At 43.9% G+C, this 27344-nt stretch overlaps 5 protein-coding genes across 5 annotated transcripts in view; 2 read left to right on the forward strand and 3 right to left on the reverse strand.

Moving 5' to 3' along the window:
- Positions 1–19767, forward strand: part of LOC145491053 (uncharacterized) — a 110521-nt gene extending 90754 nt beyond the window's left edge. Inside the window, exon 3 of the transcript XR_014049752.1 lies at positions 19601–19767. The gene's annotated coding sequence lies outside the window, so the exon portion shown is untranslated. The remainder of the gene's footprint in view (positions 1–19600) is intronic.
- The window catches only part of LOC145491062 (uncharacterized), a 57934-nt gene that overhangs the window by 11555 nt on the left and 19035 nt on the right, over positions 1–27344 (reverse strand). The window lies entirely within an intron of this gene.
- On the forward strand, positions 6239–7491 carry LOC145491023 (uncharacterized). Its single transcript, XM_081470159.1, is given in 2 exon segments — positions 6239–7232; positions 7235–7491. Coding segments are annotated over 2 exon segments (1251 nt in total).
- On the reverse strand, positions 11665–15707 carry LOC145490972 (uncharacterized). The gene has a single exon (XM_081470092.1). It carries the CDS (start codon positions 15688–15690, stop codon positions 11665–11667), a length of 4026 nt encoding a protein of 1341 aa, XP_081326218.1. The 5' UTR covers positions 15691–15707.
- LOC145490277 (uncharacterized) lies at positions 23881–25695 on the reverse strand. The gene has a single exon (XM_081469404.1). It carries the CDS (start codon positions 25501–25503, stop codon positions 23881–23883), a length of 1623 nt encoding a protein of 540 aa, XP_081325530.1. The 5' UTR covers positions 25504–25695.

The raw sequence follows: 27344 nt of genomic DNA on the forward strand, positions 1-27344 counted from the left end.
AAAAATAACTCTGCAAAATATGGGGTCCCCCCCTTGAGAAAAATCCCCAGATTGGAGCCGTAATTTTGTTCCAGCAAATGCAGCTATGTTGCACATGTGATGTGCCAGATGTCTGAAGCAAAAATAAAGAAGAAAATCGGAATAAAAAATTATCCCTCTAGTGTTATTGCGTTAAAATTAGTTTTGTTACGTCATGACCTGTGACGTCACCCGTTTTTTTTACTGTTAATACCACCCTAACAAAGCCGAAAATCAAATTTCTAAAACCATACGATTTTTGACAACATCAAGCTTTCTATTTTTCTCGATTATTAGCCTTCCTAGAATAAACCTGAAAAAAATAAACCAGAGAGATTGACTTAAGAAGGACAGTATGGTTAAGCAAATTCCGCGGGGGACAACAAAAAAATATTCAATTTACCATATCTCAAAACATAATCATCGTAGCAAAAAACGGTTTCCGACATTTTACTCCTCAAGTCAAGGCCTTTCCAGCGACATAATCTTTACATCAGATTTTAAAAAAAATTATAGCACGTTTCGGTGACGTCATCAATTATGACGTCATAATCTGACATTTTGTCACAACTTCCAAATTAAAATAAACTGGAGAACAAAGAAAGGTTATCTGCCAAACTTGGTTCAGAGATATATAAACCAAGCAAATATAGCCTTCATGAAACATTAGGTGGGTGGTTTGGCCCCTACGTGGCTGAAAGATGCTAAAATAGATGTGGAAAAGATGAAAGACGAAAAACTACTCCATGAAGATGGTAAGAAAAATTTCATTGACTATACTTTTAAATTTTTATTTCTCTCCTGCCATTTAATATTCAATTTTGTATGATTAATGGGGAAACAAAAACTGAAAATGAAATAAATCACTTTGTTCAAAAGTCGAAGTGTTTAGCACTGCTGTATTAATCGTAGACACTGAAACAAGCTAACAAATATTGTAAAGTAAACAGAAACTTGTTAAAAACCCTAACAGTAGTATAAAGGGGATTAACCAAATACCGTTTCGCAGAGGGAGCTTTATTTCACCTTATCGCAGCCCCCACCATCAAGTCCGGCCCTCACAAGCTCGGGCCGGTTAACCTGGGAGCTGCGAAACGGTGAAATTCAGCTCCCTCTTTGAAACAGTATTTGGTTAATCCCCTATTTACTACTTACAACAACGAGTGACACCAATTAGAAACAAGCGAGCCCGCTGTTATACCGCCCGAGCCGGGATGACACGAGCGCCAAACAAGTACGGGTGGCTGATGCGGGGCCGGAAAGAAAGCTGCGGACTTTCCGAGGCAATTCAAAGCCTCCCTCCAGAGCTTCGCGAGATGATTCTGAAGGAGTACATCACGATAAAAATTAAGGAAAAAAAGGAATTGGGGTGGGGCAAGGTTCACGAGAGTATCTTAAAACTTCCGTTCTGCGAATTCAAGCAGCGAGTTGTGCGAATGGTAATTTGTTTTAATTATGCTAACTGTTATTTCGAGGGTTGTTGTTTTCCCTGTTTCGAAAATGAAGGAACAGTTCATAATACCTCGATAAGGCCGGATCCAAATATTCTCATAGAAGCCGACCCCAATTACAGGAATTTTTTGTAAATATGTTCGTGGAACGGTTACGATTGGCACGAGTGGTTCCTTTTTGGCGGGGAGCGTTATTATTAAAATACCTCACCCGCCTCAACCATCGCGGCAACGACCTCGCGCGTAATATCACGAGCCTCTTTTTGCCACTCAGGAGTGAAATACTCGTGGGCGAGAAACGCGACCAAGTGGAAGCAGACAATCATGTTCTTATTACATGCAAACAAAACCGTCTGTTTCTAAAAGTCAGTTCGAAGCGGGAGGGTTCGTTATTTTTTTTATCATTTCCGCTTCAACTCTGTCGCGGATGCCTTTCTCCAGTTTCTGGACATCAACCTCGGTAAGCCCTCTCTTCGATGGCTGGCGAAGCATCCTTGCTCGGACCTGATCTTTCAGAAAGTTATATGGCTGAAACTCGGAAAGGATGGTGTCAAACTCGTGGGAAGACACTTCGTTGTTGTTCAAAGCGTTTGAGAGCGTGGTGATCTCTTTATGCTTCTTTATTTTCGAGTCGAGTTTTTTGCTGGCGATTATCAGCCCCGACGAAACGAGAGCGAAGCATCCACCAGCGCCGCCGAGAGGAACCGCTGCCGGTAGGCCAACCACAGACAGAGCGGAGCCAAAACTCGCGCTGGAAAACGCTGCGGGAGAGAACGCTGGAGCTGGCAGCACCCCAATTAACGAACTTTCTCGCGCGTTTGTATTTTTCGGCAACGAGGCGATATTGGTGGACCTCACCGCCCAAAGCGTTGGAAATCTCGTTTACCTTCTGCAAGCGGAAATTTTGAGAAGGCTCCGCCACCACTGGATAGAGACACTCGTCGGGCGGCGCACTTGGTGGCAACAGATTTGCCGAAGACATTGCGTATATATAGAAATTTAATTTAACTCTAATTCAAAAAGAAGCGGCAGGCCCTTGAAATCAAAGAGTTCGCCATTTTCATCTTTCACGCTAATGGTGATGGTATTTATGAACTCGTCTGTAGAGCAGTCTCGCAAAACCTGTTGCGGAGAAGCCTGGTAGCTCACCTTTTCATAAGGATTCCCTTTCACATCAAACAGGGCTAATACATCTGACCTTTTGCCATTGAACAGATTCCTTTCTGTGTCGATCAAATTACAATGAATAAAATATGTCGTTGGAGCTGTTAGCCTTTTTACGAAAGTTATAAGATCCAACTTTCGCCCAATACCAAGCAAATTGGCTAAATCGCGATCAAGTTCAATCGGTTTTGCCCCAAAATTTTTGATTACAAGTTGGCCAAGAGGTTGGTTTGTTTGTTTCCAACTGTCTATAATGATATTTGTCGAACAGACCGTCTATTTGTTTTGACATTCTTTCTAAATTATAATGCCCTGGGGGTAATTTACTAACTGACAAAGCTTTATCTTTGTTTTTATCTCCCAAGGAGGCCGAACCTTCTTTTTCAAAGTGTCCCAGCTGTTGTACAAACTGCAAGATATGAGTTTCATGAAATGCACTTTCGGTATCGGTTTTTCAAAATATATTGTCCCTCCGTTCTGTTGCGTGACAATAGTGAGAACAACCATTTTTATATTCAACAAATAAAATTGTGTTCAAATAATATGGCCAATTTGTGGAATGATCCTGCGTTAAAAAAAGGCAGAGGCAGCGAAGAAAAAGGCGTGGACAAACTTTTTAAACCGCTTCCCCAAAGCGGACAAAAGCCGGTTCGTTTCGCAAGGAAGCGTCGACGAGAAAAATAACGTGACCGCGGAGGTGTTTTTCAAAAAAAGCGAAGACTCGTTTCAAAGCGTCTTCGGCTCAGACAGGAAATATTGGAGCGCCGAAATGAAAGAAGCGCTTGGTTTGGGAGACAGCGGGGGGTTTCCTTACCAATTGGGGCCACTTGGTTCAAAAGTTTCTTTGGCCATCCCTGCGGTACCTTTCGACGGCAAAGCGCCAAGCTTGAAGAAAATATTCGACGATGCAATCCAAATCTACGTCACGCCTGACCAATATTTCACGACAAAATTCCGAGAAATATTTCAAGACACCAAACTCAAACACACGTCTGGAACCGAATCAAAACACTGGTTAGGAGGGCCTGACATGAAATATTGGCCGCAACAGCTCAACTTCGCGGTTTTCTGCGCGACACAGGGGTGCGGAGTTTCTCGCGAAATCTTTGACAGCGGGATGAATCTCCCGCCGCAGATAAGAGCTTTCTACAAATTCCACGTGTATTTCACGGTCAGGCGCATTTTGTTCCAGCTAGGAGGTGTTCAGAGCATAAGCGCTTTGCCCGGAGACCCGAAGTTCGACCAAATGAATAATCATTATGACGTTGCTTCGTACAAAAGGATATGCGGCGAATTCGGAATAGACTCATCAAGCGACTTTAGGTTTACTTCGGGTGCAAATAGTGGTTTGGGGGTGTTGTATGTTAAGCATTGGGGGCAATCGCCAACAAAAACAGATTATAAGTATCCTGATTGGAACAAGTTTAGCGACGAAGGTGGAAAACTGATTAAGGGGGACCTTATTGAGTTTATACGGCGCGATGTTTTTGGAGATCGGCAGTTCGACTGGTTTGCACCCAACACCGCGAACGGTTTGACGCAGGCGGGCTTGTCGAGAATCAACCAGTCAATCGAGGCTTTCGTGTGTCCTAGGCGCGCAAGTCAACGTCCGCAGCAGCATTCTCGGCTCTGGTGGCCGGGCGAAAGAAGCCCAAAGCGAGTTCCTGGTGCTGATGGAAGACGCGATCAGACAGCTCGACTTCGCCAAGAGCGTGCAAAGGTACCAGCTCGCGGTGGATCAAGCAAAGGTCAGGCTCAATCTCGCTGTTGCCCCCATGGCCTGGCTCATGCCCGCGCAGATGATAATAAACACCGCAAACACGATCGGTTACAACAACAAGCTGAAACTGGCGGTCTCCGGGATGAAACTTGGGGTGAACAACGAGGTAAACCCGGGGACAAAAAAGCTGGGCTCAAACTAATGGCAGGCGGCCCGTCAAAGATTAACCCTCCCAACAGCCACCCGTCCAACCCGATACACAAAGCCGCAACAGCCGAATCAAGGAAACCAGCTTCGTCCGAAACTCAACAAGCGCAGCCACCGGCGCAAAAAATAGAGCCCACGGCTCCAGATAAAACACCGCAACACGAAATTACCAAAATGGCTGTCATTGTCGGTGTAGTTGGTTTATCGGCTTTGCTGTTAATGGCATGGCGGTAAGTTAACGCTGCTTCTTAAAATATTCTTCGAACAAAAAGGCCACCACGGCAAGAATTAGCAGCCAGGTGTGCTCGGCCAGAAACCCAACGACTTGGCCGGCAGCTTTGAAAAGGAAGCTCACAATCGAGCCAATCAGCCCGGGCAGCAGAGAACCAAGTTTCGCGGCAATATCTTTGAGACCATTTTCCAAAGCTTTACCGGTGGCTTTCAAACCTCTGGTGAGGACCCCGATGACAGCTCCGATTGTGGTAACGGCGGCGATAAGAATAGCGGTCAAGGTCACGCCATGTTTTTTGAAGATCTCTTTTACCCTTTCCAAGAGAGGCCGCCCCCTTTCCCTTTCCGCGATCTGAGTTTGCAAACGCGCGATCTCCTCATTTCTTTCTGCCACTCTGTCTTCTGCGGCTTCTTTTTCAGAGGGAGAGGCATTCTCATCTCGGATGATCGCCTGGTCTTCCTCGTTTTCGCGCTGCAGCTCGCTTTCTGCTCTTTCAGGTCGTCCAACGGTTTTGTTTGGTTTAGCCTTTCTTCGACGTTGTTTCTTTCGCTTTCTTTTGCCGCGAGGCTGGCTCTAAGTCTGTCGACCTTTGCTTGTTCTTCTTCTTTGTTTTTTGCTTGTTTTTCAAGCGCGGCCACCTCTTTTTTTGCGTTTTCTAAATCTGTTCGTAAATTCTTTTGCAGTTGCTTCAGCCTGCGCAGTTCTGCTTCACTTTCAACATTGGAACCGTACTCATCATGATATGCATCAATCTTTGTTTGGTTTCTCTCTATTCGTTGCCTAAGCTCCTACGCCTCTTGTGAGGCTTTTTCCCTTTCCGCGGCGAGCGTTTCTGCCTCTTTTAATTGTTTTTCAGCGTCTTTCAAATTTTGCCGGAGGGTTCTTAGGGCCTCATTTTCTTGATCAATAACTTCTTGTGCCATCGGGCCAAGAGAGTCTTTGATCTCTTTTGAAAGTTGTGGGTTTAGATGTTGCTTGCCTGTACTCTTTTCTTTGGTGAAGAGTTTATAAAGTTTTTTTTCCAAAGCCCTGCCTTTTGACATACAGTTGGCCCTTTTCGTATTTAGTTTCAAGATCAATCGCGCTCGCTTTCGGAAAAACTCTCGTTAAACTGTCCCATGATCTTTGCTGTTCACCTTTCACGCCTAACAAAGGGGTTTCTTCCCCCATAAATGACGTCTCGGTATAGGAAGTGTCAGGCAGGCCGGACTTCTCGTGCAGCATAGTACGCATTTCCGTTTGTTCGCCCCCGTGGTAGGGAGTGGACGCCGCGTCTGGGTCAAAAGGTTCGGTTGTGTTGACCTCTTGGCCGACATCATCATCGTGGTCAAGCTTTTTGTCAAGGTCTGGGTCTGTAAGCAAAATCGCCACCGCCTTCCGCCATAGCGATATATTTCAAGCAAGTTATTTTTCAAATTAGAAATAATCGCCGGTGTTTTATACACAATGTCAGTGGTGCCAGAGAACCTTCGCCCAACGTACAGCGAAAAGACCGTACACGCCATGAAGGCCGAGCGCGCGGTCAAACGAATCACCTTTAACCCCTCTGAAGCCAACCCCGGCAATACACTGTACGTTTACGTGCCCAAGCTGAACGAGAACGAGGTTCTGGTGCCGGGCTCGCTAACGCTTGTCTTTGACATCCACCTTTCTGGAGGGCACGCCAACAACTTCCTCGTCCAGAACGTCACGCGGGCGCTCATTGACAGGCTGGTCGTGTCGTTTGCGGGAAGAACCCTGCAAGACACGGTTGGGTGCGACATCTACAAAACTTTCGAAGACCTTTTCCTTTCGCAGGAAGAGCGAGACAACAGGATTCTCGAAGGGATTCAGAGCGAGAATCTGTGCAAAATCCACTCAGACGCGGGAGACAAGAAAACCTCGGGCGTCGACGCTGAAAACAAGCTGAACGAGGTTTACGGAAAAAAGTACCGGATCACGCTGGACCATCAGATCTTAACCGACCACGGCGTTTTCTACCCCCAGGCCCTTTACAACGACCTCAAGTTCGACGTAAAACTTGCCGAAGCTATACACGTGGTCAAAGGCTCCGACACAACCCAGCTGAAATACAAGCTAAAAAATATACAGCTCGAGTACAAAATGATCCGCAGCAAGACTCCGGCAGACGAGGCGCGGTGCATTTACTCCAGCGGCAAAGAGTTACTTTACGACCACGTGATGCATGACAAAGAGGTTGCCTTCAAAAAAGATGTTGACCCGAGGCTCACCATCAAAGTCAACGCCCAAAGAAGGTCACTGAAAGCCCTCCTCCTCCTGTTTGTAGAGCCGTATACTGCGGGCAACAGAGATTCAGAAAAATTCATCTTCCCCGATCTGACGAAAGTCAGCGTCACGGTCAACGGCTCGCCCAACATGCTTTACAACGGCGGCATCGAAGGCAAGGACATGTAAGAAGAGGCCCGCAACTTGTTCGTGAAAGAAAAAATAAAACGGAGCACATGGATATGACAAAGTTTTACACCGGTGATAAGTTCGGGCTTGTGATTGATATGCGCACCATTGTTAACCAAAACATGCACGGCAGCGGCACGCGCATTGTGAACAGTACGGATGGTGTCCAGCTGGAAATTGAGCGGAAAACCGAAGGCTCAGGCGACGTCAAATGCCACGTATTCGTCATCGCCGACTTCCAGTTCAACCTTATGGACAGACAGCTAGAAGATGTGCAGTATTGAATATGAACATGGACCCCGGCAAGATACCCTTCAACGCTCTCATTGTGGGGCCGACTAATTCTGGCAAATCGAGGTTCGTGGTGGACCAGCTGTACGGCCCGTTCCGCGGAAAGTTCGACTACATCGTTCTCATCTGCCCGACGTTCACGCTCAACAAGACCTACCACCGGCTTGGTGAAAACGATCCAAGAATGGATGTGATAGTCTGCGATCAGCACGCCGTGGAAAAGTGGTTGAAGCTCGTGAGATGGCTTTCCGAGGGCACCAACACGCTCATAATCCTCGACGACTGGGCAGCCTCCAAAGACGTGAAAGGGCGTACAGGCGAGCTGGTGAATCTCGCCTTTTCTGCCCGGCATATGGGCATCAGCGTTTGGGTGCTGACCCAGAAGTTGACCGGCATAACATCTTCCTTCCGGGAGAACGTGGCGGCGATCGTCCTCTTTTACACCCCCTCGGCCAGGACCACGAAAGCCATCTTCGATGATTATGCCGGCGAGCTCTCCCCGGATGGGTCCAAAGGTCTGGTTTCAAAACTGAAAGAGCGAAAGTTCTCTTATCTTGTGTTCTCGCTTCGCCACCCCTACGGGGTAAAGTTATTTGAATAAAAAAATGAAAGTTGTATATAGAAATGGCTGGAGAAGATGTCGCGTTAGCAGAAGTTATGAACCTTCTTCAAACGGAGCCCGAGCCGTCGAGTGGTACAGCAGGCGGCCTTGTTCCAACCGCCCCCGGACCTGACATTCCTGCTCTTCGCGAGCAGCTGGCCGTGTTAGTGTCCACAGGCAAAGCCAAAGAGGCCATCGGAGTGCAGCTAACCCACGAGCAGGTGAAGCGCCTGAGCGACAAAGAGGTCGAGAAATTCACCAAACGCTGCGAGACGTACGTGGGCTCAAAGACAACGGAAAGCCTGATCGACAGCTTTATTTTTCTTGCAACCAAAATGGTCGGAATGACCGTCAAAATCAAAGACATCGACGCTTATCAGAAAGAGCTCAGAAACGACTACATCTTGAACAAAGAACTCTCCAATCTGGCCGGCAACCTTGCTTTGAAGTGCGGCCGGTTTCTTGCTGCGGCCAATGCGGTGTTCATCACCACTAAACATGTTGATTATAGTCCACAGTTGCCGGAGAAGATCCACCCTTCTCGTGATGAACACGGCTATCCGCTTGAGGGCGTTGATAAAGTACCCGGATCGGCAACTGCAAAATAACTGGGCAGCAATCATCAACAACTGCTGAGGGCTTGCTGTCAAAGTGTTAACAATTAAACTTTTTTCATTTGCTTAGCATACGGTTCGCTTCGGAATGTCAACCGAACAATCCGAGAGCGCACCTGGACAAAGTCCGCCTGCCGTCACGGCGCCTCAGGTCGAAACCCGGGCAGCACCTGCCGGCGATATCACACAGCAAGCGACAACTCCGACTGCAACCACGCAGCGCGTAAAAAAATCCAAAGCGCGTGGCTGCTGGGAAAATGGTTGCTGAAAGAACGCGGCTGGCCCGGGAAGAACAGAAGAAAGCGGCCGAGGCTTATCACGCGGAAAACAAGGCGAAAGCCGCCACAGAGACCCCTGAGCCAGCCCCGACTACAGAAGGTGAAAGCCCAAAGAGCGAAATCCCAAAGAGCGGCGGCCTCAGCGCCAACCAATGGATTGCTATTGGCGGCATAGGCGTTTCACTGCTCAGGATCTATTACAAACGTGAAGAGCTCAAGGCAATGGCCAAGCCCGCGTTCGACAAATTCAAAACGCCTGAGCCCAAGCCTGAGCCCGCTAGTGTCGAGCCAGAACCTGCTCGCGCGACACAGCGAAAAGGATTAAGAAAAATGCTTTGAACATTTGCGTGTAAAGTATATCACGATGTCGAACCCATCCGTTGCGCATCTTCTCATCTCTACAGCCGCAATTGGCGGAATTACGGTATTATGGCTCGAATTTACCAGAGAAGCTATCATCAAGGTGGCGCAACTTTCCAAAGAAATATTTGCTGATAAGGGGGCAGAAGAAAGAAAAAGACGAAGAGAAATAGAACAAGAAGTAAGAAGAGAAATGGCAGAAGAAGAAGAATTTTATAAAAGAATAGAAGAAGAAGAATAGCTGAAGCCGCGGGGAGGACAGATTAATTTTGTTTTAAACTTTCGTTCTTTCCTTATATCGAACGCACCATGTCCGACAACAAGCTTGTCAAGACCGTCATTGAGGCTGGAACTCTCACGGGATTAGCCGCGGGCATCGGCTGGGCCGCAAAAAAGGTTGTGAAAGAGGATTTCACTCCTAATCCCAGCAGCAGTTTTATGAACTACGTGAAGTTCACCGCCGTCATGGCTGGCAGCATTGCGCTCAAAAAGTACCTCGAGGACCAGAAAATTCTCCCCGACAGCGTTTGAAGAAATAGAAGTCTATTATATTGTGCAATGGCAAGCATTGCAAGAGTCGACGTTCACGAGGCTGTTTCGAGATCCGCGATAGAAGATGGAAAGAGCTACTACGAAGCACTCAAGGAGTTTCTTGAGCTTTTCGAGAATACAGTTCTCAACCAAGCCTGGATCGTGGCAAACGTGAATAAAAAAGAAGATGAGGAGTTTTTGAAAGATTGTCAGCAGCGAGCCGCCGAGGCGTATCAAAATGCCAAAGAAAAATTCAAGAACAATCCCAATGGCCTTCTCAACTGTATTGCGAACAACTTTGTACTATTCAAGAAAAACAGGAATGAGTTATGATTTGAAAAAAGCTTCCGATAATATATAACTATGGCGAGCATCGCGATCATGATTGGCGGGGCTGTGTTGAACGCCACGGCTTTTATCGGTGGTAATTATCTGGCGAGGGCGCTTGGCGGGGGCGACAAGGCTGCGCTTGAAGAAAAAAAGCGCCACGACAAAGCTCTCGAAGATTATCAAGCGGCTTATGCCAAATACACGCGCGACCGAACACAACTTCTCGACTGGATCGCGACCAACGCGCAAACAAAGGAGCAGGCCAAGCAGAACTTCACCAACACGGACTACGCCTTCAAACTCTACAACCAGGCGCATCCCGACGAACAAATGGTGCCCCCCAAAGAGCCCAAGTTCTCAGATTTCTATCAGCCAAGCGAGCAGCAGAAAAAGGGTGAACTCGCGTTCGTGGGCGTCGGGGCTTTCGCTCTGGGCTACGCGGCTTTCCGGTTCCTTTAAACTTTTTTACGCCTTACTTATATGGACGCCAAACTCGCAAAGATTTACTACGGCCCCGGGGGCTATTGGAAAGGAATCGCCGCGATCAAAAAATTGGCCGAGGCCGCCAAGGTACCTGAAGAAACCGCAAAAAAGTGGCTGATCAGGCAAGCGCTCTGGCAGATATTCCTCCCCGCGCCGAAGCGGATTCCTCGGCCGAAATTCGACGTTCCAACGCCCAACAAGGTCCATCAGGCGGACCTTGTTTTTCTGCCGCACGACAAGCTCCCTCGCGGCCGCAAAGTTTTCAAATACGCGCTGACCGTTGCCGACGTGGCCAGCCGCTACAAAGAGGCCGAACCCCTGACTTCGAAAAATTCTGATGAGGTTGCCCAGGCCTTTCAGAAGATTTACAAGCGCGGGCCTCTCAAATGGCCTGAAATGCTGCAGGTTGACCCCGGGCGCGAATTCATGGGTGCTGTCACAAAAGAGATGAACAAGCACAAAACCTTCATCCGGCGCGGGCGCGTTGACATTCACCGCGACCAGGCCATTGTCGAACGTTTCAACCGCACACTGGCGGAGCGATTGTTCGGGCACCAGTACGCCGTGGAAATGCTTCTCCCTGAGGGCAAGCGGTCCACCGCCTGGGTGAAAAGACTGCCAGAAGTTGTTTCGGCTTTGAACAACGAGGTCACAAGCCTTATCGGCAAGAAACCCGCCGTCGCCATCAAAGAAAAATCTGTTTATGCGAGGCCGTCGACGCCTTATTCGAGGCCTGTTGGAAAAAGCGAAAAAATCCTCCCCTCTCTTGTCCAAGTTCGTTATCTCTACCAGCCCGGCGAGCTTGAAGGGGGCGTGAAAAGAGCCACAGACCCAATCTGGTCTTTGAAAGTTTTCGGCATTGAAAGATCTTTTTCCAAACCGGATCAATCCGTTCTCTACTATCTGCGCGACGGGCCCAAGCGCGGCTTCGTGCGTGAAGAGCTGCTGGTTGTTCCTCCGAACACACAGTTACCCCCAGAGAAACTTTGAAACTTCGGCTTCCAACCCTCTAAGTTCATCATCTGTTAATGTTGACAATATATCCATGTTGGTGTACCCGTAAGCTTTTGTACGGATACCATCGTCACCTATCCATCGCTTTGAATCAAATGGCGAAAGCGAAATTTTGTTAAGATGCATGCCGTAGATCTCATGTCCCTCGCTTCGAAGAATGTTCATTCCATGCCATTGCTGCTTCGAACCGAAAAGCGTTTCCTTGTACTGTTCATGCGTTATTTGTTTCTTGACAACGCTCTTTTTCACGCCCTTCGCTTTTTTGATATTTTTTTCGTCCGCCTTCAAGATGGAGTACATTTTCGGTCTCAGACCAACATACTCTGCGATGGGGGTTCCTGCACATTCGTCTTTCATCTTGCCCAAGACCTTTTTGTTTGTGTTTGAGTGGAGTGGATGCTCCTTCGGGTAGTCGCTCGTGTCGTAAAGGTCCATGTTGTTTTTCATGTCTTCGTAGACGTCTTCTGTTTCGATCAGAATCAGAAGGCTGCCGGTGTCCGTGTACAAGAGCTCGCACTTCGAGCCGTACTGCTTTGTAAGCTCGTTGTAAAAGAAGTCGTACATCAGGATCTTGCTATTGTCAAGGATCGTCATCCCCGTGTAGACAGGCTTGTTGAGAAGCAGCTTGTTTTTTCGCATGTCGATTCCTGCCATGTCGTTTGAAAATAAAACATGCCTTGAGTACAAAGGGCTGGCGATCAATTTCCTTATTTTGTCCGTCTCGTTGCTGCGCACTATTTTTATGTCAACGCGGTTACGCAGGTTTTCCATGGTTTTACCGAAAACTGAGTTGTTCATGAGCTTGTAAAAGTTCTTTTCGAAGTCGCTCTTCGCTTTCTTCCTGAATTCTGTGTTCATCCGGACGTAAGGCTCCATCCAGCGTTCTTGTTCGAACTGCAGCACCCTGTGCACACGCTTCAGTTTCATGCCCTGCTTCAGATAAAACTGCAAGTTTCTGTAATGCACGACATAGTTCTTTTTGTCTTGAAGCGTTAGCAGCAGCTTCTTGCTGTCCGGCGGTTTCAAATCCAGGTCTTTCATCAACGCCTTTTGGTAGTCCGACATCCACTCGTTTTTTACGGCTTTTTTCTCCGGCGCCAGGGGATAGCTGTTGTGCTCCTCGTGAAGTTCTTGCGGGTATTCAAGATCGACCTCGAGAATCCACCCATGTTTATCGTTCTCTTTCTTATTCAAGATATCCTCCAATGTGGGCATGTCACGCTTCCATTTAAAATCTCTTATCGGGAGTGGCTTGCACATTGCCCATCCATAAAGGTTGTTTGCGTCGAGATAGATGATGAATTTTTTTGGCTTGCTGGGGTCGTATCCCGGTACTAGCGGGTTGTTTGCCTTAGCGTACCTGTTGCTCACCATGGAGATTCCACCCCGCATTCCCCTTTCCACGAATAGATGCATTTCGTAGTCTGTGAATAGCTCAAGCTCGACTCCCGTCTTTTTCAAGAGCGCGTCCCATGATAGGCCTGGCGACGTGTAATAATGCGCCGGATCCAATCCGTACTTCTCAAGGCACAGGTTTCGGAAGTTCTCAAAAACATCCGCCAGCAGCGCGACGTCCGTTTTCACGTAAAGATCGTGGTAATCTCCCAGCGTTTTGCATTCAAAATACTCCCAGACAGCCTGCGCGTGTGCGTACTCTTCGTCTGTTATGTGCTCGTCGTTCAGCTTGCTGTAAAACTTCTCTTTGTCAGGAAGCCTCGTCTCGCCAAATCTTTCCCTTGAGTCCATGTACTCGTAAGGGTAGATCCCTTTCTTGAAAAGCAGGTCGCTGCCTTTCGAAATCTTTGATGTTATTTTCAATGCCTCTTTCGGTGTTGCGCTTACAAGTGAATCGAGGCTTCCTTGCAAAAAGTTCAAGCTGTCGATGAAACGCAGACCTCCGACCGAAAATGTGATGTATTTCTCCATGTTGTTGGTGACGCATTTCACCTCTTTCTCCAGCTGCGACATCGCTTGCATCAAGTGGTGCGCGTCGTAGCCCCTCAGGTTGTGAAATACGACTGGTATTGGGTCCGTCTTGGGGTTAATTCGCAATTTCTTGTTACATTCGCTGTGCGCGGCTCCGCAAAACCTGCCAGTTATGTGGCAATGGTCCTTTACCGTGTCTCTGAAGTTTTTCTGAAGTAAAGGGTCTCCACAGTACTTACAGTTTTTCTGCGATTTCGCTTCCAACTGGTCCTTTTCGTCTTCCAGTCTTTTCAGCCTTTGAACGCCCCATTTCTCCTTCTCTTTCTGTGCTTCGTAAAAACATTTTTTGTGTCCTTGGCCCCAATAACTCCATTTTTCACCTTCATCTTCTTCACCCGCTTCTTCAACGTTCCAGACAGGCAAAGAATCCATGAATTCGTCTTTTATCAGAGTTTTGTTGCAAATGTGGCAATCAGTTGCTTTTTTGAAATTTTCCCAGTCCTTCCACGTCATAACAATCGGTTCCGGGGTGGCCAAACTCTCTCTTATTTTCTCCTCTTCCCGCAGAACGTCACTTAAAAACTTCCCCACCGCGTTTTCGCCTCTGTAAGTGTTCGAACCTACCACTTTACCATCGCTTCTCACAACAAGGTAAGAGTAACCGCATGCCTCGTGCCTTTCGGTCTTCTCTGTGTAGCTTGTTTGCATTCTCTCACGCTCACAGCCCAGAATCTTTCTGATAATTGCCTCAAAGTCTGCGTAAATAATGAAAGGCATCTTCATCTGTTTTTTGAAGTTTCGGAAGGAAAGGATGTTTTCCCCCTCTTCTGGCATCACGATCCTTGTCGGCCTGCCATTCACACCGTTGCAATATTTTTTGTGACTCACGAGCAAGTCTGCACTTGAGAAACCGGTCAAACACAGCATACAATAGTGTTTTGCGTTTCTGTTCTTGCTCTGATCGAACAGTACAGCGCTTTCTCTTTTTACGTAACAGTAGTGCTGAATTTCCCCTGACTCGATTAACATCAGGTTTATCCGCGGCACATTCGCTTGTTTTTTGCTTATCTGGTGCACGATCACACTATCGTTTTCCCAGCCAAATACGTTTATTGCGAGTTTTGGGTTTTGTGCCTCGAGCTTTTCTATCTGTTTTACCGGTGTTGGGAAATCGATGCCTGCGTAGTTGATACCGTCATTGACCGGATATTTGCTTGGTCTTTGCGGGTCTTTACCGTTTTTTGGAGGGAATAAAGCCGCGCTGAGTAACCATTTCAAACATTCGTTATCCCTGTTTTTCACGTTGATTATTGCCTTCTTTTTCGCCAGTTTGGCTGGAAGAGGCAAATAGGTCCCTCCACGAAGTGGCTGATAGCGTGCAACATTCACATACGCGATTTGTATCCTTTCAACCACCCATCCTGATCCCTTCTCAGACCAGTGTTCTATTTCTCCTTTTGCGTTTTCAATGAATTCATCAAATTTTTGTTTTATCAGGTCCTCATCATTCCTTTTGAAAACGTGCGGTTCATCGTCTTTGAAATAATGCTCCATGAATTGCGTTTCACCGTTTCTTTCTATTAAGAACTTTACTTGTAACCCGAAACTTACTTTAACGCTATTTAACCTTTGGGTTTCTTGTCCAACCAAATCGGTGATCTTTTCTTTGTTTTCTCTTGCGAACTTCAAAAGATCTTTATTGTTTGGGTTCCTTTCGGATATATCCATTCTCCACACACGAAGCCATTCTTGGAAATCGTTTTGGGATATTTGGAACCCGTCGTATAATGCGGTAAAATCTGGTTCTAACGGTTCGGGAAGGTTTATTTTTTCCTCCCTCGGTATTGGGCCGTAGAACATTTGCAGAACATCGGACGAATATCTTGCGGCAGCCATGTCGGCGTATACACTGTGCATATAACTCTCCAATAGGAAAAAAATTATGGCGCACTTTTGTATATAGTAGTGAAGGGCACATCCGCGCATATTGATTACGGACGTTGCAGCTTCGCTGAACCCACTATTTCGCCAAATTTTACGGCTGTGCTGTTGCATTACACACACACGATTCTGGCGCAGCACTCACGCAACACTGTGTCCTTGTCGAAAATTAGTTGTCGAAAGTGCTTTTTCGACAACTGCTGTTCTTGTTACACACACATATATAGTGAGGGTTCTGGGCGCAAGCGAACGCACACAGTGCAAGCGCAACGCTACTCCGAATCTTCAGATGAGGAGTGCGTGAGTGCTGCGCCAGAACCCTCATTATATATGTGTGTTTAACTGACGGAAGGCTGACCAGTTGGCTATTTACAAAGCGTGGAAGAGTTGAATCTGGGACCATTAAACTCAAATCCATTCAGTGGCAGAGAGGAGGATTTGGACCCGAGACCTTCGGATTACAAATCCAGCGCCCTAACCACAAGGCCACGCTGCCTCCAAAACAAACAAATGTAAACTGTATAGGGGAATCCTTGTTTACAATATTTGCCTCACTAGCATAAGCAATTCAGTTTCTGATGGAGCTACAAATAAATCATTTCTGAATATTGAAAGCTCATAGTACGATCAACTCTGCCAATGAATATGAGCCTGATGTATTGGACCCTTTTTGTGCAACACGGGTTTCCAAACTCAAAATTTTACAAAGAATGTATGAAGTCATTAGCGCTTTTGTTACCCAGAAATTTGCAGTTTTTGAAAAACAATATCTCCTTGAATGTTACACCCAAAGAGCTAAAAATTTCATCATGTGTTGAGTTTCACTAGCTCCGGCTTTAGCTGCCTGGAGTCAATTCATATCGGACATGTTTCCTTCCGTATGCAAATGAGCAAATTGTAAATTTGTTTGTTCCTTTAAAGGTTGCTAGGCTTCCTATCCTTTGTTACTTATGAACAAACACGTGAAATACCATGTTTCATCATTATTTCAAATAGAACTTCTATTACCGTTCATTGGAGCTTTCCTTACTTGTTCAATACATTTCCTGTAGAAAAATTAGAAACCATTGATCATAGATATTAATTAAAGGAGAAGGTCACTCCAAAAACCGTGAATTTTTTTACATCACCAATAAAAAGTTCACATTGAGTTGAGTTACTCACCGTTTTTTAGCTTCTGAAGTGGATGCGATCCCAGTGAAAAAGAAGTGAAAAGTTCGACATTGGGAGCCGCCATTTTGAAAGGATCTTGAAGGCCAGGCCGCATATCCGTGACGTCATTCCGTCCGAGAGTGTGTTTGTTCTTTTGAGCTTTAGTGTGGCTGCTCTTGAAGCCAGAACGTGCTAGTGATTCCGCGGGAGATAATAATGAAGTTGAATTAAATGATCGGTTGGAAAATGCTCTGTGGTGTACTTTTGAGAGATGTGCAACCATACCGACGCAAAGAGAATGTGTTTGTTGCCGAGAACAGCCGGATTAGGTCACCAAGATGGAAGGTACATTTTGCAGTACAATTGCAATGGACGCAGTTAGTGAAAGAGGAGGTTTATTTTTAATTGTAAATTGCTCTCAGAATTGAACTGATGGCTTGAATAAATCCCCAGTTTTGTGCTTTTGATCTGATTTGTCTTCATTTTTGTTACTGGCGGTTCAATGCGGTGGGATGTTACTAAAAGTGGTAACGGGGAACGAGGAACGGGAAACGAGGAACGGGGAACGGGGAACCGGGAACAGGAGTCTGGGAACGAGTGTACAGCGGTAACCCACCTGAGAATTCAAATTGGCGGACAAAGGGAAAGAAAAGGGGGACAATTTGGGAGAAGTGTTAAGGTTGTAAATGTGAGTTTCAACCGGCTGTGCCCCTAGATCATGTGACCAGTACGTTCTTGTTAGAGCAGAGTCCGACTAATACTGGGATAAACAATATCGTAAATATTCTTTTTTTTTTGGCCATCGTAGCTTTATAAGAAATAACACACAAGCATGGAATGGCGCCTGAGGAGAAAATCGAATCGGTTTTATCACATGCTACCCCAATCGGTCAGACCACAGTCGTTAAAAATAGCAACATGATATCGAAGACAAGTGACATAACACATGACCATCTTTGAACGTGAGTCGTCTGCTCCGTTCGCATTCGGCAGCATAGCGGCCCTTCAGAGAGCAGTAATTCAGATGGCAAATCTGGTAAGCAGCAGGTTAATAACCTGTGGCCTGGCCTGTTAAAGACAAAATATATGAAGAAACGAGCATGGAATATTCCACAATAATGCTAATGTTGGTGAAAGATGACCGCGGAAAAGCGGAAAAGTATGTTTTTAGACGACATGTTGTCACGTGTCAGACGAGAAACAGTCAGTCTTTACGGCTTACCGTATTTTAAGAAACAAATCGAAACGAAAGGAATAAACGTGTACTGAAATGTACATATTAAGTATCACAACAGTCACATTCCTCCGTGCGATAACCTAAACAAGGAATAAAACAGCGAAGTGTAGTGTTTGTACATTCGAGGATCTGTATTTTGCGAAACGAGCTCTTCGAAGACCGCGACGATGTGTAACTTACTTCTTCCGATCTTACAACTCGATGCAGTAATGATTTTTAAACAAAAGAGTTTGAGCCAAAAGGTCAGAAGTGCCCCGTTTCGCAAATTACAGATCTGTGTTTTGCGAAACGAGTTCTTCGAAGACTGTAACGATATGTAACTTATTTCTTCCGATTCTTTAACACTTTTCGTTGATACAACTCGATACAGTGATGATTTTTGAACAAAGACTTTGAGTTTGGTTTACTATACAACCCGTTTGAGGTTACTCTTGTTACTGCTGAGGTTACTTATCACCTTGGTAACGAAAGAAGTAAGGCAGTCATGCAAATGTCAGTCACGTATTTCGCAAATTTGCGAAACGGGGCACTTCTGACCTTTCGGCTTTAATTTGCTGTTTTAACATCATCACTGCATCGAGTTGTATCTACGAAAAGTGTTAAAGAATCGGAAGAAATAAGTTACATATCGTCAGTCTTCGAAGAGCTCGTTGTACAAAATACAGATCTTCGAGTTTACAAATTTTACACTTCCGCTGTTTTATTCCTTGTTTAGGTTATCGCACGGAGGAATCTGACTGTTGTGATACTTGATATGTTCATTTCAGTACAGATTTATTCCTTTCGTTTCGTTTCGTTTCGTTCGTTTCGCAAAATACAGTAAACCGACTTTATTCTCAGTTTGCGTTTTGTACCTAGTCTGTAGTCTGCAGTCTGCATTTTGTACCCGGTCTGCGGTGTACAGTCTGCATTTTGTAGTGACCAATTGGGGTAGCATATGATAATACCGATTCGGTTTTCTCTGAATGCGCTATTTCATGCTTTGTTTGTCCAATACCAATCGGAATCTGCTCTAACAAGAACGAACTGGTCATCTGGGGCATAGCCGGTAGAAACTCACGTTTCACTTCCCCACATTTCCCCAAATTGTTCCCTTTTCTTTTCCTTTGTCCGCCATTTTGAATTCTCATGTGAGTTAGCGCTGCACACTCGTTCCCAGACTCCCGTTCCCGGTTCCCCGTTCCCCGTTCCCCGTTCCCCGTTCCCCGTTCCTCGTTCCAGTTTTAGTAACATCCAATGCGGAGGGAGTTCTGGTATCACAGAAACTGACAAGTTTTCAATGGTGTGTTTAAATCGGGCGGATGCTTTCCACCTCACAAGTCTGTGTTTTTACTCATAAGATTTGGATACTTTTTGCTCGTGCTCGTACGTGTTTGCCTAGGTTTCTTTACACTTATGGACTACGTGGACTCTTGTGAATACGCAGTGACTTTACATGTAAGATGCGAAGTGAAATCGACGTCTTTGACGTGAAATGTGAAATTGACGACATTCCTTATCAGTACCTACGATTTTTTGTGAGAATTGTAATTTGTATTGTTGGAAAGCTAAGCATATGTAATAAATTTTTGATAGAAGAAAAAAAAAGTGTAGACCCTTTTCATAAATGGCTGCCAATTATAAATTCTTTTTGAGTTGCTAATTCAAAAGAATTTTTACTCCCAAACGAGTTTAGTGAGGTTAATTCAAATGCATACAAAAGAATTTTAAATTGGCGGCCATTTATGAAAAGGGTCTACATACAACTTGTACATACGTAAACTAGCGGAAGGAAAATTGACTCTGCAAGTGTGTTTTTCGTATCGCATGCATGTGTCGTGTTTACTGGCATCGTTACTTGACAAAGCATGCAATAAGATTGCAGCTTCATTTTTTACCGTAGCAGTGCTTTCATTAGCAACTGTAATTCCCAAAAATAATGTGAATGAAAAAAAAAAAAAAACGTCCTTAATTACTGATGAATTGTGTTGATAAAATTGAAAACAAATTGCAACACATTTCAGACAAATTATTATTTACATGCGGATATGGGATTTCCCTATAGCAGGACTTGTTATCGGTAATTGTCGATATATAGATAGGACTGATGTACAATTAACTACCTCTTCCGATGTATTTCAAATCAAATTACACAGCATTTAAAATTTGTAAGTATTTCAACTCATCCCTGGCTGTCCAGGCCGATTATTAAACACGCTCTGAGTTTTCGGCTCACACAAAAGATTTATAAATCGAAAAAATGCATTTTTGATAAAAGAAAACCGAAGCGGGTTAGTCTGACATGTAATTTTAAAGAAATCTGCAGGGCATTTGAAGTTCCCACGGTAACCTAAGAAATTTAATAAATTCATCCAAAAAAATGCGTATAGTCGCTATGCATCAATGAACACGAATACAAGAAAAACCTTGCGCCAGTCTACGAAAAACAATGAATCAAAGCTTGCAACATGGGAGCTTTTTTATAAATACTGATAAGACTGGTAAATGAAGAATAGAATTTCATTCAGCCATTTTCCCTGTTATTTTAGAAAAAGAGCGGCAAACTGATATATACATGCAAAACCCGTGATTCACGCCGTTTTAGCATCTTTTCGTGAAAATATATTAAGCCTGAAGGGTTGAAAATTTTTGGTGACTAAAATACTTGTGCTGGTGACCAAACCTGAAAACTTAGGGGCCAGGTGGCCCCACGGTTTTTTCTTGAAATTCGAGTTTGGCATGAATCTCTCATCCCGACGTAGCTGTTCGAACCACTTCTTTGGCAATTTTTTGTTCTTTGCAGGCAAATTAAGGAAAGTCACTCCTCTTTCCCTATACTTTTCGGTTCGGGTTTTACAGCCCGGGGCCCAACATTTTAGCTCACAACTGAATAAACGAATTTAGAACAGAAGAGGAGAGCTTTAGTCTTTGAGCTTCGCGCCAATTCGGACGGAATTACGTCACGGATATGCGGCCTGGCCTTCAAGACCCTTTCAAAATGGCGGCTCCCGGTGTCGAACTTTTCACTTCTTTTTCATTATGATCGCATCCACTTCAGAAGCTAAAACAACGGTGAGTAACTCAACTCAATGTGAACTTTTTATTGGTGATGGAAAAAAATACACAGTTTTTGGAGTGACCTTCTCCTTTAATGTAGCGTTCGCTAAGTAGTCGACTTCTTTCTCCTTATCAACAGAATACCTGAAGTTTTATTGTGTTTTGGCCAGTAACGTTTGCGTGATGTTGCAATCAGTGATGACGTTCATCTGATGATGGAGCGTTTAAACAAGCCATATTGTCATTTCCACTGAAATGAAATGTTTCAGACGAGAAGGCCCATCCATATGTAAAATTCAGGTGAAATTTACGTTTTCCAGGCATGAGTTAAGTGAAATGTTAAGTGCTGCACCGTACTAAGGTTTTTGTTCGAACGGTTTACTAACTTCATGTAAAAGGCATTTTACAAGCCTGATTTGAGAACTTGTTAAAGCGATCGTGTTCAATTGGTAAAAGGTATTTGATACTCCATAACGCTACTAAAGCAGAAGTTATAGTTGCTATTAAAAAGTGTCTTTTCCATCCTGTTCGCCAAACAGCCATGACAGCTATATTATTCTGATAGCGAGTCTCGATCGCTAGAGAGATGCTGGTGAAAGACCACTCGATCACCAGTTGAACTGAGGTTGTGATAGCAGAAGAGAGTCAAAATACTGTAGCAGCTCTAAAAGTGAATGGTCTTTTAAGTACATAATTGATACAAGTAGAAAAAGCCGTTAACAGACACTATTGCAGTTGATTCATACAACATGCTCATGATAGCGATATCAGCCATTAGTTTCTCAAGGCGAGGAGTACGAAAACTTCCCCAAGGAGCTGATGTTCTTTTGCAAATCACGTGACAAATGTGATCCATGACAACCATGGTGCTTCGTTCTATGACTTCTGTAGCGCCGTGAATTATTCCAAGAACAGCAATAGATTGTAAAGTGCCAAGATCCGCTTGTAAAAGTCGACGCATGAGCAACAATACAGCGGTGTTAGTAAGACAAATATACCGGATAACTACATTTCGAGTATAACCGCTGAACACAAATTCGCTGGAGTACTTTGAGAAAGACGCTAATGAGGGAAGAGAAAAGTGCGATTAGAAGTTTGCCATCCTTGCCTTGTTTGTTATACGCTGAGTAAATAATTTCAGCCACGGAAACTGCAAGAACTATTACAGAAAATGGGGAAGCTGTCATTTGAAAGAAACACCTGACCTGACTTCTCCTTGTCCGTCGTATACAGAAGTGATTCGTTACAAAATAAACTTGCAAACATAGACTTGTAACAGCAAAAATGTTGACTGGAATCAATTGTAAAGAAGATGGCTTGGAATGAGATGTTCGTAAGGTTTATAGAGCTATGATATAAAACGCTTCCAAACAAGATCCAAAGCAGGAGACCAAGAAGACTTTCGTTTTCACGCCCATTAACTTATATGGACGAAAAAGAAATAGCATAATCGCAAAGGACTAAAAGTGTAACAGAATAACTGATGACAGTCGAAATTGATCTCATCCTTTCTACATTTAATGGAATGGACTCTCCTTACAGAACAGTACTTACATTACTTACTATATGGTTTACTTACACTGCTAACAATACAATACTCTCCTTACATTTAAATACATTACTTGCAAAAAATACAATTACTGAATTACTCTATATTGAGGAAGTTATAATGTAATATAATACAATAGTTGAGGAGATCAGATTTCTCATCTAATATTCCAAATATGATAGTTTTATATTCAAGCGTCCTCTGTTTTTTAGTTATTTTTAACCAGTAGTTTTCTAAGTAATATAAAAAAGATAAAGAATAAGCACAGTGACAGGGGAGGCCTGACAGAACGTGCAAAACTCATTTTGAATCACACCTATTTGCGCTAATCGGGAATTCAAACACAGAATATCATCAATCACTGTGCAAATGTTTCACTAACAACTGATGTTCTCGATGTCAACACTTTGCTAGCCTCGTCCTTGGTAAGACTAAAATCTGATATTAGCTTGAACAAACCCTTGGACTGTGCTCTTTTTACTGAATTAATAAGGTGTAAAATCTTTAGTTTTGCTCGAGGGAGGATGAAAGTATTTGTTGACACATTTGAACTTTATTGTTCTAAAACATTGCTATCGACGTTTGTGAGATTTCGTTTACGTTTTGGCACTGAGCGTCAAACTCCAGACCTGGTCACGAAGAAACATAACGTTGCTATATAAAGTGTTTTTAAGTATTACTTGTGTGCAAACAATTTAGCTTTAAGCGACTGGAAGTAGATCTGTGTACCCTCCCTCCCCTCTGGACGGGAAACTAGTCCATCGTAGGGTCACTCTCCCTCCAGCATTAAATTCGCCGGCACCTATTTATACACCTGGGTGGAGGAAGGCACTGTGAGAGTAGTGTCTTGCCCAAGAACATAACATTAAGATCCCGGCAAGGGCTAGAACCCAGACTGCTGGATTCAGAGTCCAGCCCACTCACCACTGGGCCACCGCGCCTCCCACATCTGGTCGTAAAGAAAAATAACATTTATTGCGATTTTAAACTAACCCAGACTGTTGTAGTTGTTTTGTATTTGATGTCACTACATTGTTTTAGAGCCTTGATGTTCATCTGATGCTGGCTGACCTCAGTATTTTTTTCTTCACCTTTTTATTTTTATAAAATGTTTCAACGGGGAAGGCCTTCCCGTATTTAAGGCAGGCAATTTTTAAAACGCGAAATTAATTTCGGCATCAATAAAGTGGTCAGATGAAATTGAAGTGTTTCAGATAAGAATTAACTCAAGTGTATTGTATTGTATTGTATTGTATTGTTTTGTATTGTATTGTATTGTATTGTATTATGCTGCGCTGTACTGAGGTTTTGTTCGAGCGTTTTGCTAACTTCAAGTAAAAGGCATTTTACAAGTCTGATTTGAGAACTTGGTAAAGCGATCATGTACAATTGGTAGAAGGTATTTGGTACTCCATATCGCTAGAAAAGCAGAACTTATAGTTACTATTAAAAAGTGTCTTTTCCATCGTGTTCGCCAAACAGCCATGACAGCTATATTCTGATAGCGAGTCTCGATCGCTAGAGAGACGCTGGTAAAAAACCACTCGATCACCAGTTGAACTGAGGTTGTGATAGCAAAAGACTGTAGCAGTTCTAAAAGGGAATCGTCTTTTAAGTGTACATATTGATACAAGTACAATAATCCGTTAACAGACATTATAGCAGTTGATTCATACAACATGCTCGCGATAGCGATATCAGCCATTAGTCTCTCGCGACGAGGAGAACGAAAACTTCCCCAAGGAGCTGATGTTCTTTTCCAAATCACGTGACAAATGTGATCAGTGACAACCATGGTACTTCGTTCTATGACTTCTGCAGCGCCGTGAATTATCCCAAGAACAGCAACAGATTGTAAACTGCCAAGATCCGCTTGTAGAACTCGAAAAAGAACCGCTGAGCAACAATACAGCGGTGTGAGCAAGACATAGCAATATCCTGGATGAATACATTTCGAGCATAATCGCTGACCACAAATTCGCGAGATTACTTTGAGAAGGACTCCAATGAGAGGAGAGAAAAGAGCGATAACAAGTTTACCATCTTTGCCATGTTTGTTATACGCTGGGTAAATAATTTGAGCCACAAGAACTGCAAGAAATACAAGAGAAATGGGGGAAGCTGTCATTTGAAAAAAAAAATTGACGTGACTTCTCCTTGGCCGCCGTATACAGAAGTGATTCGTAACAAAATAAACTTGCAAACATAGACTAATGACAATGATAACGTTGTTTGGAATAAGTTGTAAAGAAGATGGCTTAGAATGAGATATTCCCAGGGTTTGTAGAGTTATGATATAAAATGTTTCCAAACAATATCCAAAGTAGCAAACCAAGAAGACTTTCCTTTTCACGCCCATTAACTGATATGGACGAAAAAGAAATAGCATGGTCACAAAGGACGAAAAGTGTGAAATAGAGTAACTTATCACAAGAGAAATTGATCTCATCCATTGTACATTTAATGGTATGGACTTCTTTGGATGAAATTCACAGTTGTTTACAGTCTTAATACATAAGTATGAGATCAACATGTATACTGAACCGATGATGATGGCCGTTAGTAGTGAAATTGAAGCTCCAATGTACATTGATTTACAAACCGTTCGGAGAGCGGATGGTCTGAGTCGCTTCCAAGCCATTGCTCTATCTTCATCTTGTTGATCTTCCTGTGTTTCTTCGTTTTCCTCTGGCGAACACGCGTTTATAACCCTTATATCAGCGTGGTTAGACGCTAGATAGTCCAAGCTTGTGGCTTCTCTGTCGCTGTATTCTTGATAAATAAGCTCATCAACAGGATGATAATACCATTCTCGACCTGTGCTTTGTAGGGGATCGTAGCCAAAAGACTGTGCCGTGTATTCAGGTTCTTGTGGGTTGTAGTGCTCTGTCACTCCTCGTGTAAAACGGAACACGATATGACCAAACACCTCTATCAGTGCACTGCCACTCATTATTGCGTGGAGATTGTAATAAATAGTTTTGGCTTTCCTGAAAAAAAAAACAACTAAATTGTGATATTAACGATGAGTTCCAGAGTTTAAGAACATGTGGTGTTGTATGGTATTGCGTGCTGCAAAAAGGTCTTTTTCATCAATTGTAACACGATAATTTAGATCTTCTTGTTTACGAACCTTGAAATATTAACTTCAACTTTGTTTCGAACCAAACATGAGTCTTGCGTTAGAAATCTAGGTGAGAAATATCTTTACTGTCTAGGAAACGTTTGAGCAGGGTTTTTCTTGAGTCGATAGCGCCTTGTAAACGCTAGCTAAGGCCGTTTGCTATTTTAGGAATAAGCACGAACTAAGTGGTCAACGATTGCGAAAGAGACTAACTTTTAGCAAGAACGCAATTTCTTCTTAGAGCTGATAACATAGTTTCGAGAGGAATTTCTGATCAATAAATGTGGGTTTTTGACCTAGCGCGACGTCAAGATGGCTGGATATTGGCCAGGCTCTTTTATGCGTGTTTAAGGAGCAAGACGCGGTCGATGTCCTTAAACACATTAAAAATGATCATGTTTGATATCCAGCCATCTTGACCGTACAAGTTTTGTCAATAATGGATTTATTGCGTGGCTTAAAGAACACATTTTTCTTGGGTATCGCAGCAGTTAATCTCGAACCGTCAAAATGGCCTTATCCTGCCCACTTGGTTAGCCAATCACAGCGCAGGATTTGGTTTTTCTTACGCGCTCGCGGACCTAGCCCTGTAATAATGCTTTTTATTTCCTCTTTCAGGTTACCGCTACTTATTTGTGTTGATAAATCATGTTACAACAGCCTTTGGTGACGTTTAGCTCAACATCTACCTGTAGACTATCTCTGAAACCAACTCTCCAGTCACGTACGTACACTAAAGTTTCTGCTTGGTTTCAAGATGTGAAGGGGAAGCTGAAAAATCATTTGAATATGTCAGAATAGCTAAATAAGTTTAAATATCTGTTAATTTGTTACGTTTTCACTTTCTATAGGTGCAAACAAATGTTCTAGCAATCATAGTTCATGTATAGCTCTGTTATTGGTCATGTGAAGGAACTCGCTGTCCGCGCGTTTGAAAGAAAGCAAAGGTGGGAGAATTTCACTTTCCAACAGTCTTTTACTGCTACAACTTTTAACTTTCCAAGATATATCATAATCTAAATTCCCCTGACAACGTCAATATATTGTCAAGCAGGCAAGTAATCATCAACTGCGATAATCACTAAATTCTCAGAAATAATGTTACAAGAAATATATGGCTATCAGAAAGGAAAATTGATGTTTTGATATTGGGCAGGTTAATGGGCTTTAAACTGAATCAACGAAACTGCTGGCACTCGGGCTTTTTTTCTCACGATTGTTTACCCTCTCGAGCCCCGTAGTCACTGGAACCCTTCTTTGCACATAGCAAGTTATACAGGATCGTACCTAAAGGCATAGTTGGCACGCTAGAGGTTGTGTACTTGTGTGTAAAAAGTGAAAGAGTATTACGCATAAATGAATAAAGGGGAAAAAGTAAGGAAAGAAAGGCAATAATATGGACAAACGTTTGTTTTATATGCATCTAATTACACGGGCTTTCCTACGGAAGCCCGAGTCATAAAATGCAAGCGTTTTGGTCGCCAAAAGGAGGGTCATGGTCCCAGGCGTTCCATGCGTAGACCGTGGAAACTGGGGACGAGAAACGCGACATTGCTCGCTCGTCGTGACAGACTGCGGTGTTTTGCGAAGAACGTTTTAGCAAGAATCACGCCTTATACGTTCATCTCACATACAAAGATGTCGATCGTTTTTGGAAAGGGTCGGTCCGC

This window comes from Orbicella franksi, chromosome 6 (genome assembly GCF_964199315.1).
Source record: "Orbicella franksi chromosome 6, jaOrbFran1.1, whole genome shotgun sequence".
Classification (NCBI taxonomy): Eukaryota; Metazoa; Cnidaria; class Anthozoa; order Scleractinia; family Merulinidae; genus Orbicella; species Orbicella franksi.

Coding starts and splice junctions, on each gene's coding strand:
- LOC145490972 (XM_081470092.1), bottom strand. CDS start 15,690: ATGCAACAGCACAGCCGTAAAATTTGGCGAAATAGTGGGTTCAGCGAA.
- LOC145490277 (XM_081469404.1), bottom strand. CDS start 25,503: ATGAGTGGCAGTGCACTGATAGAGGTGTTTGGTCATATCGTGTTCCGT.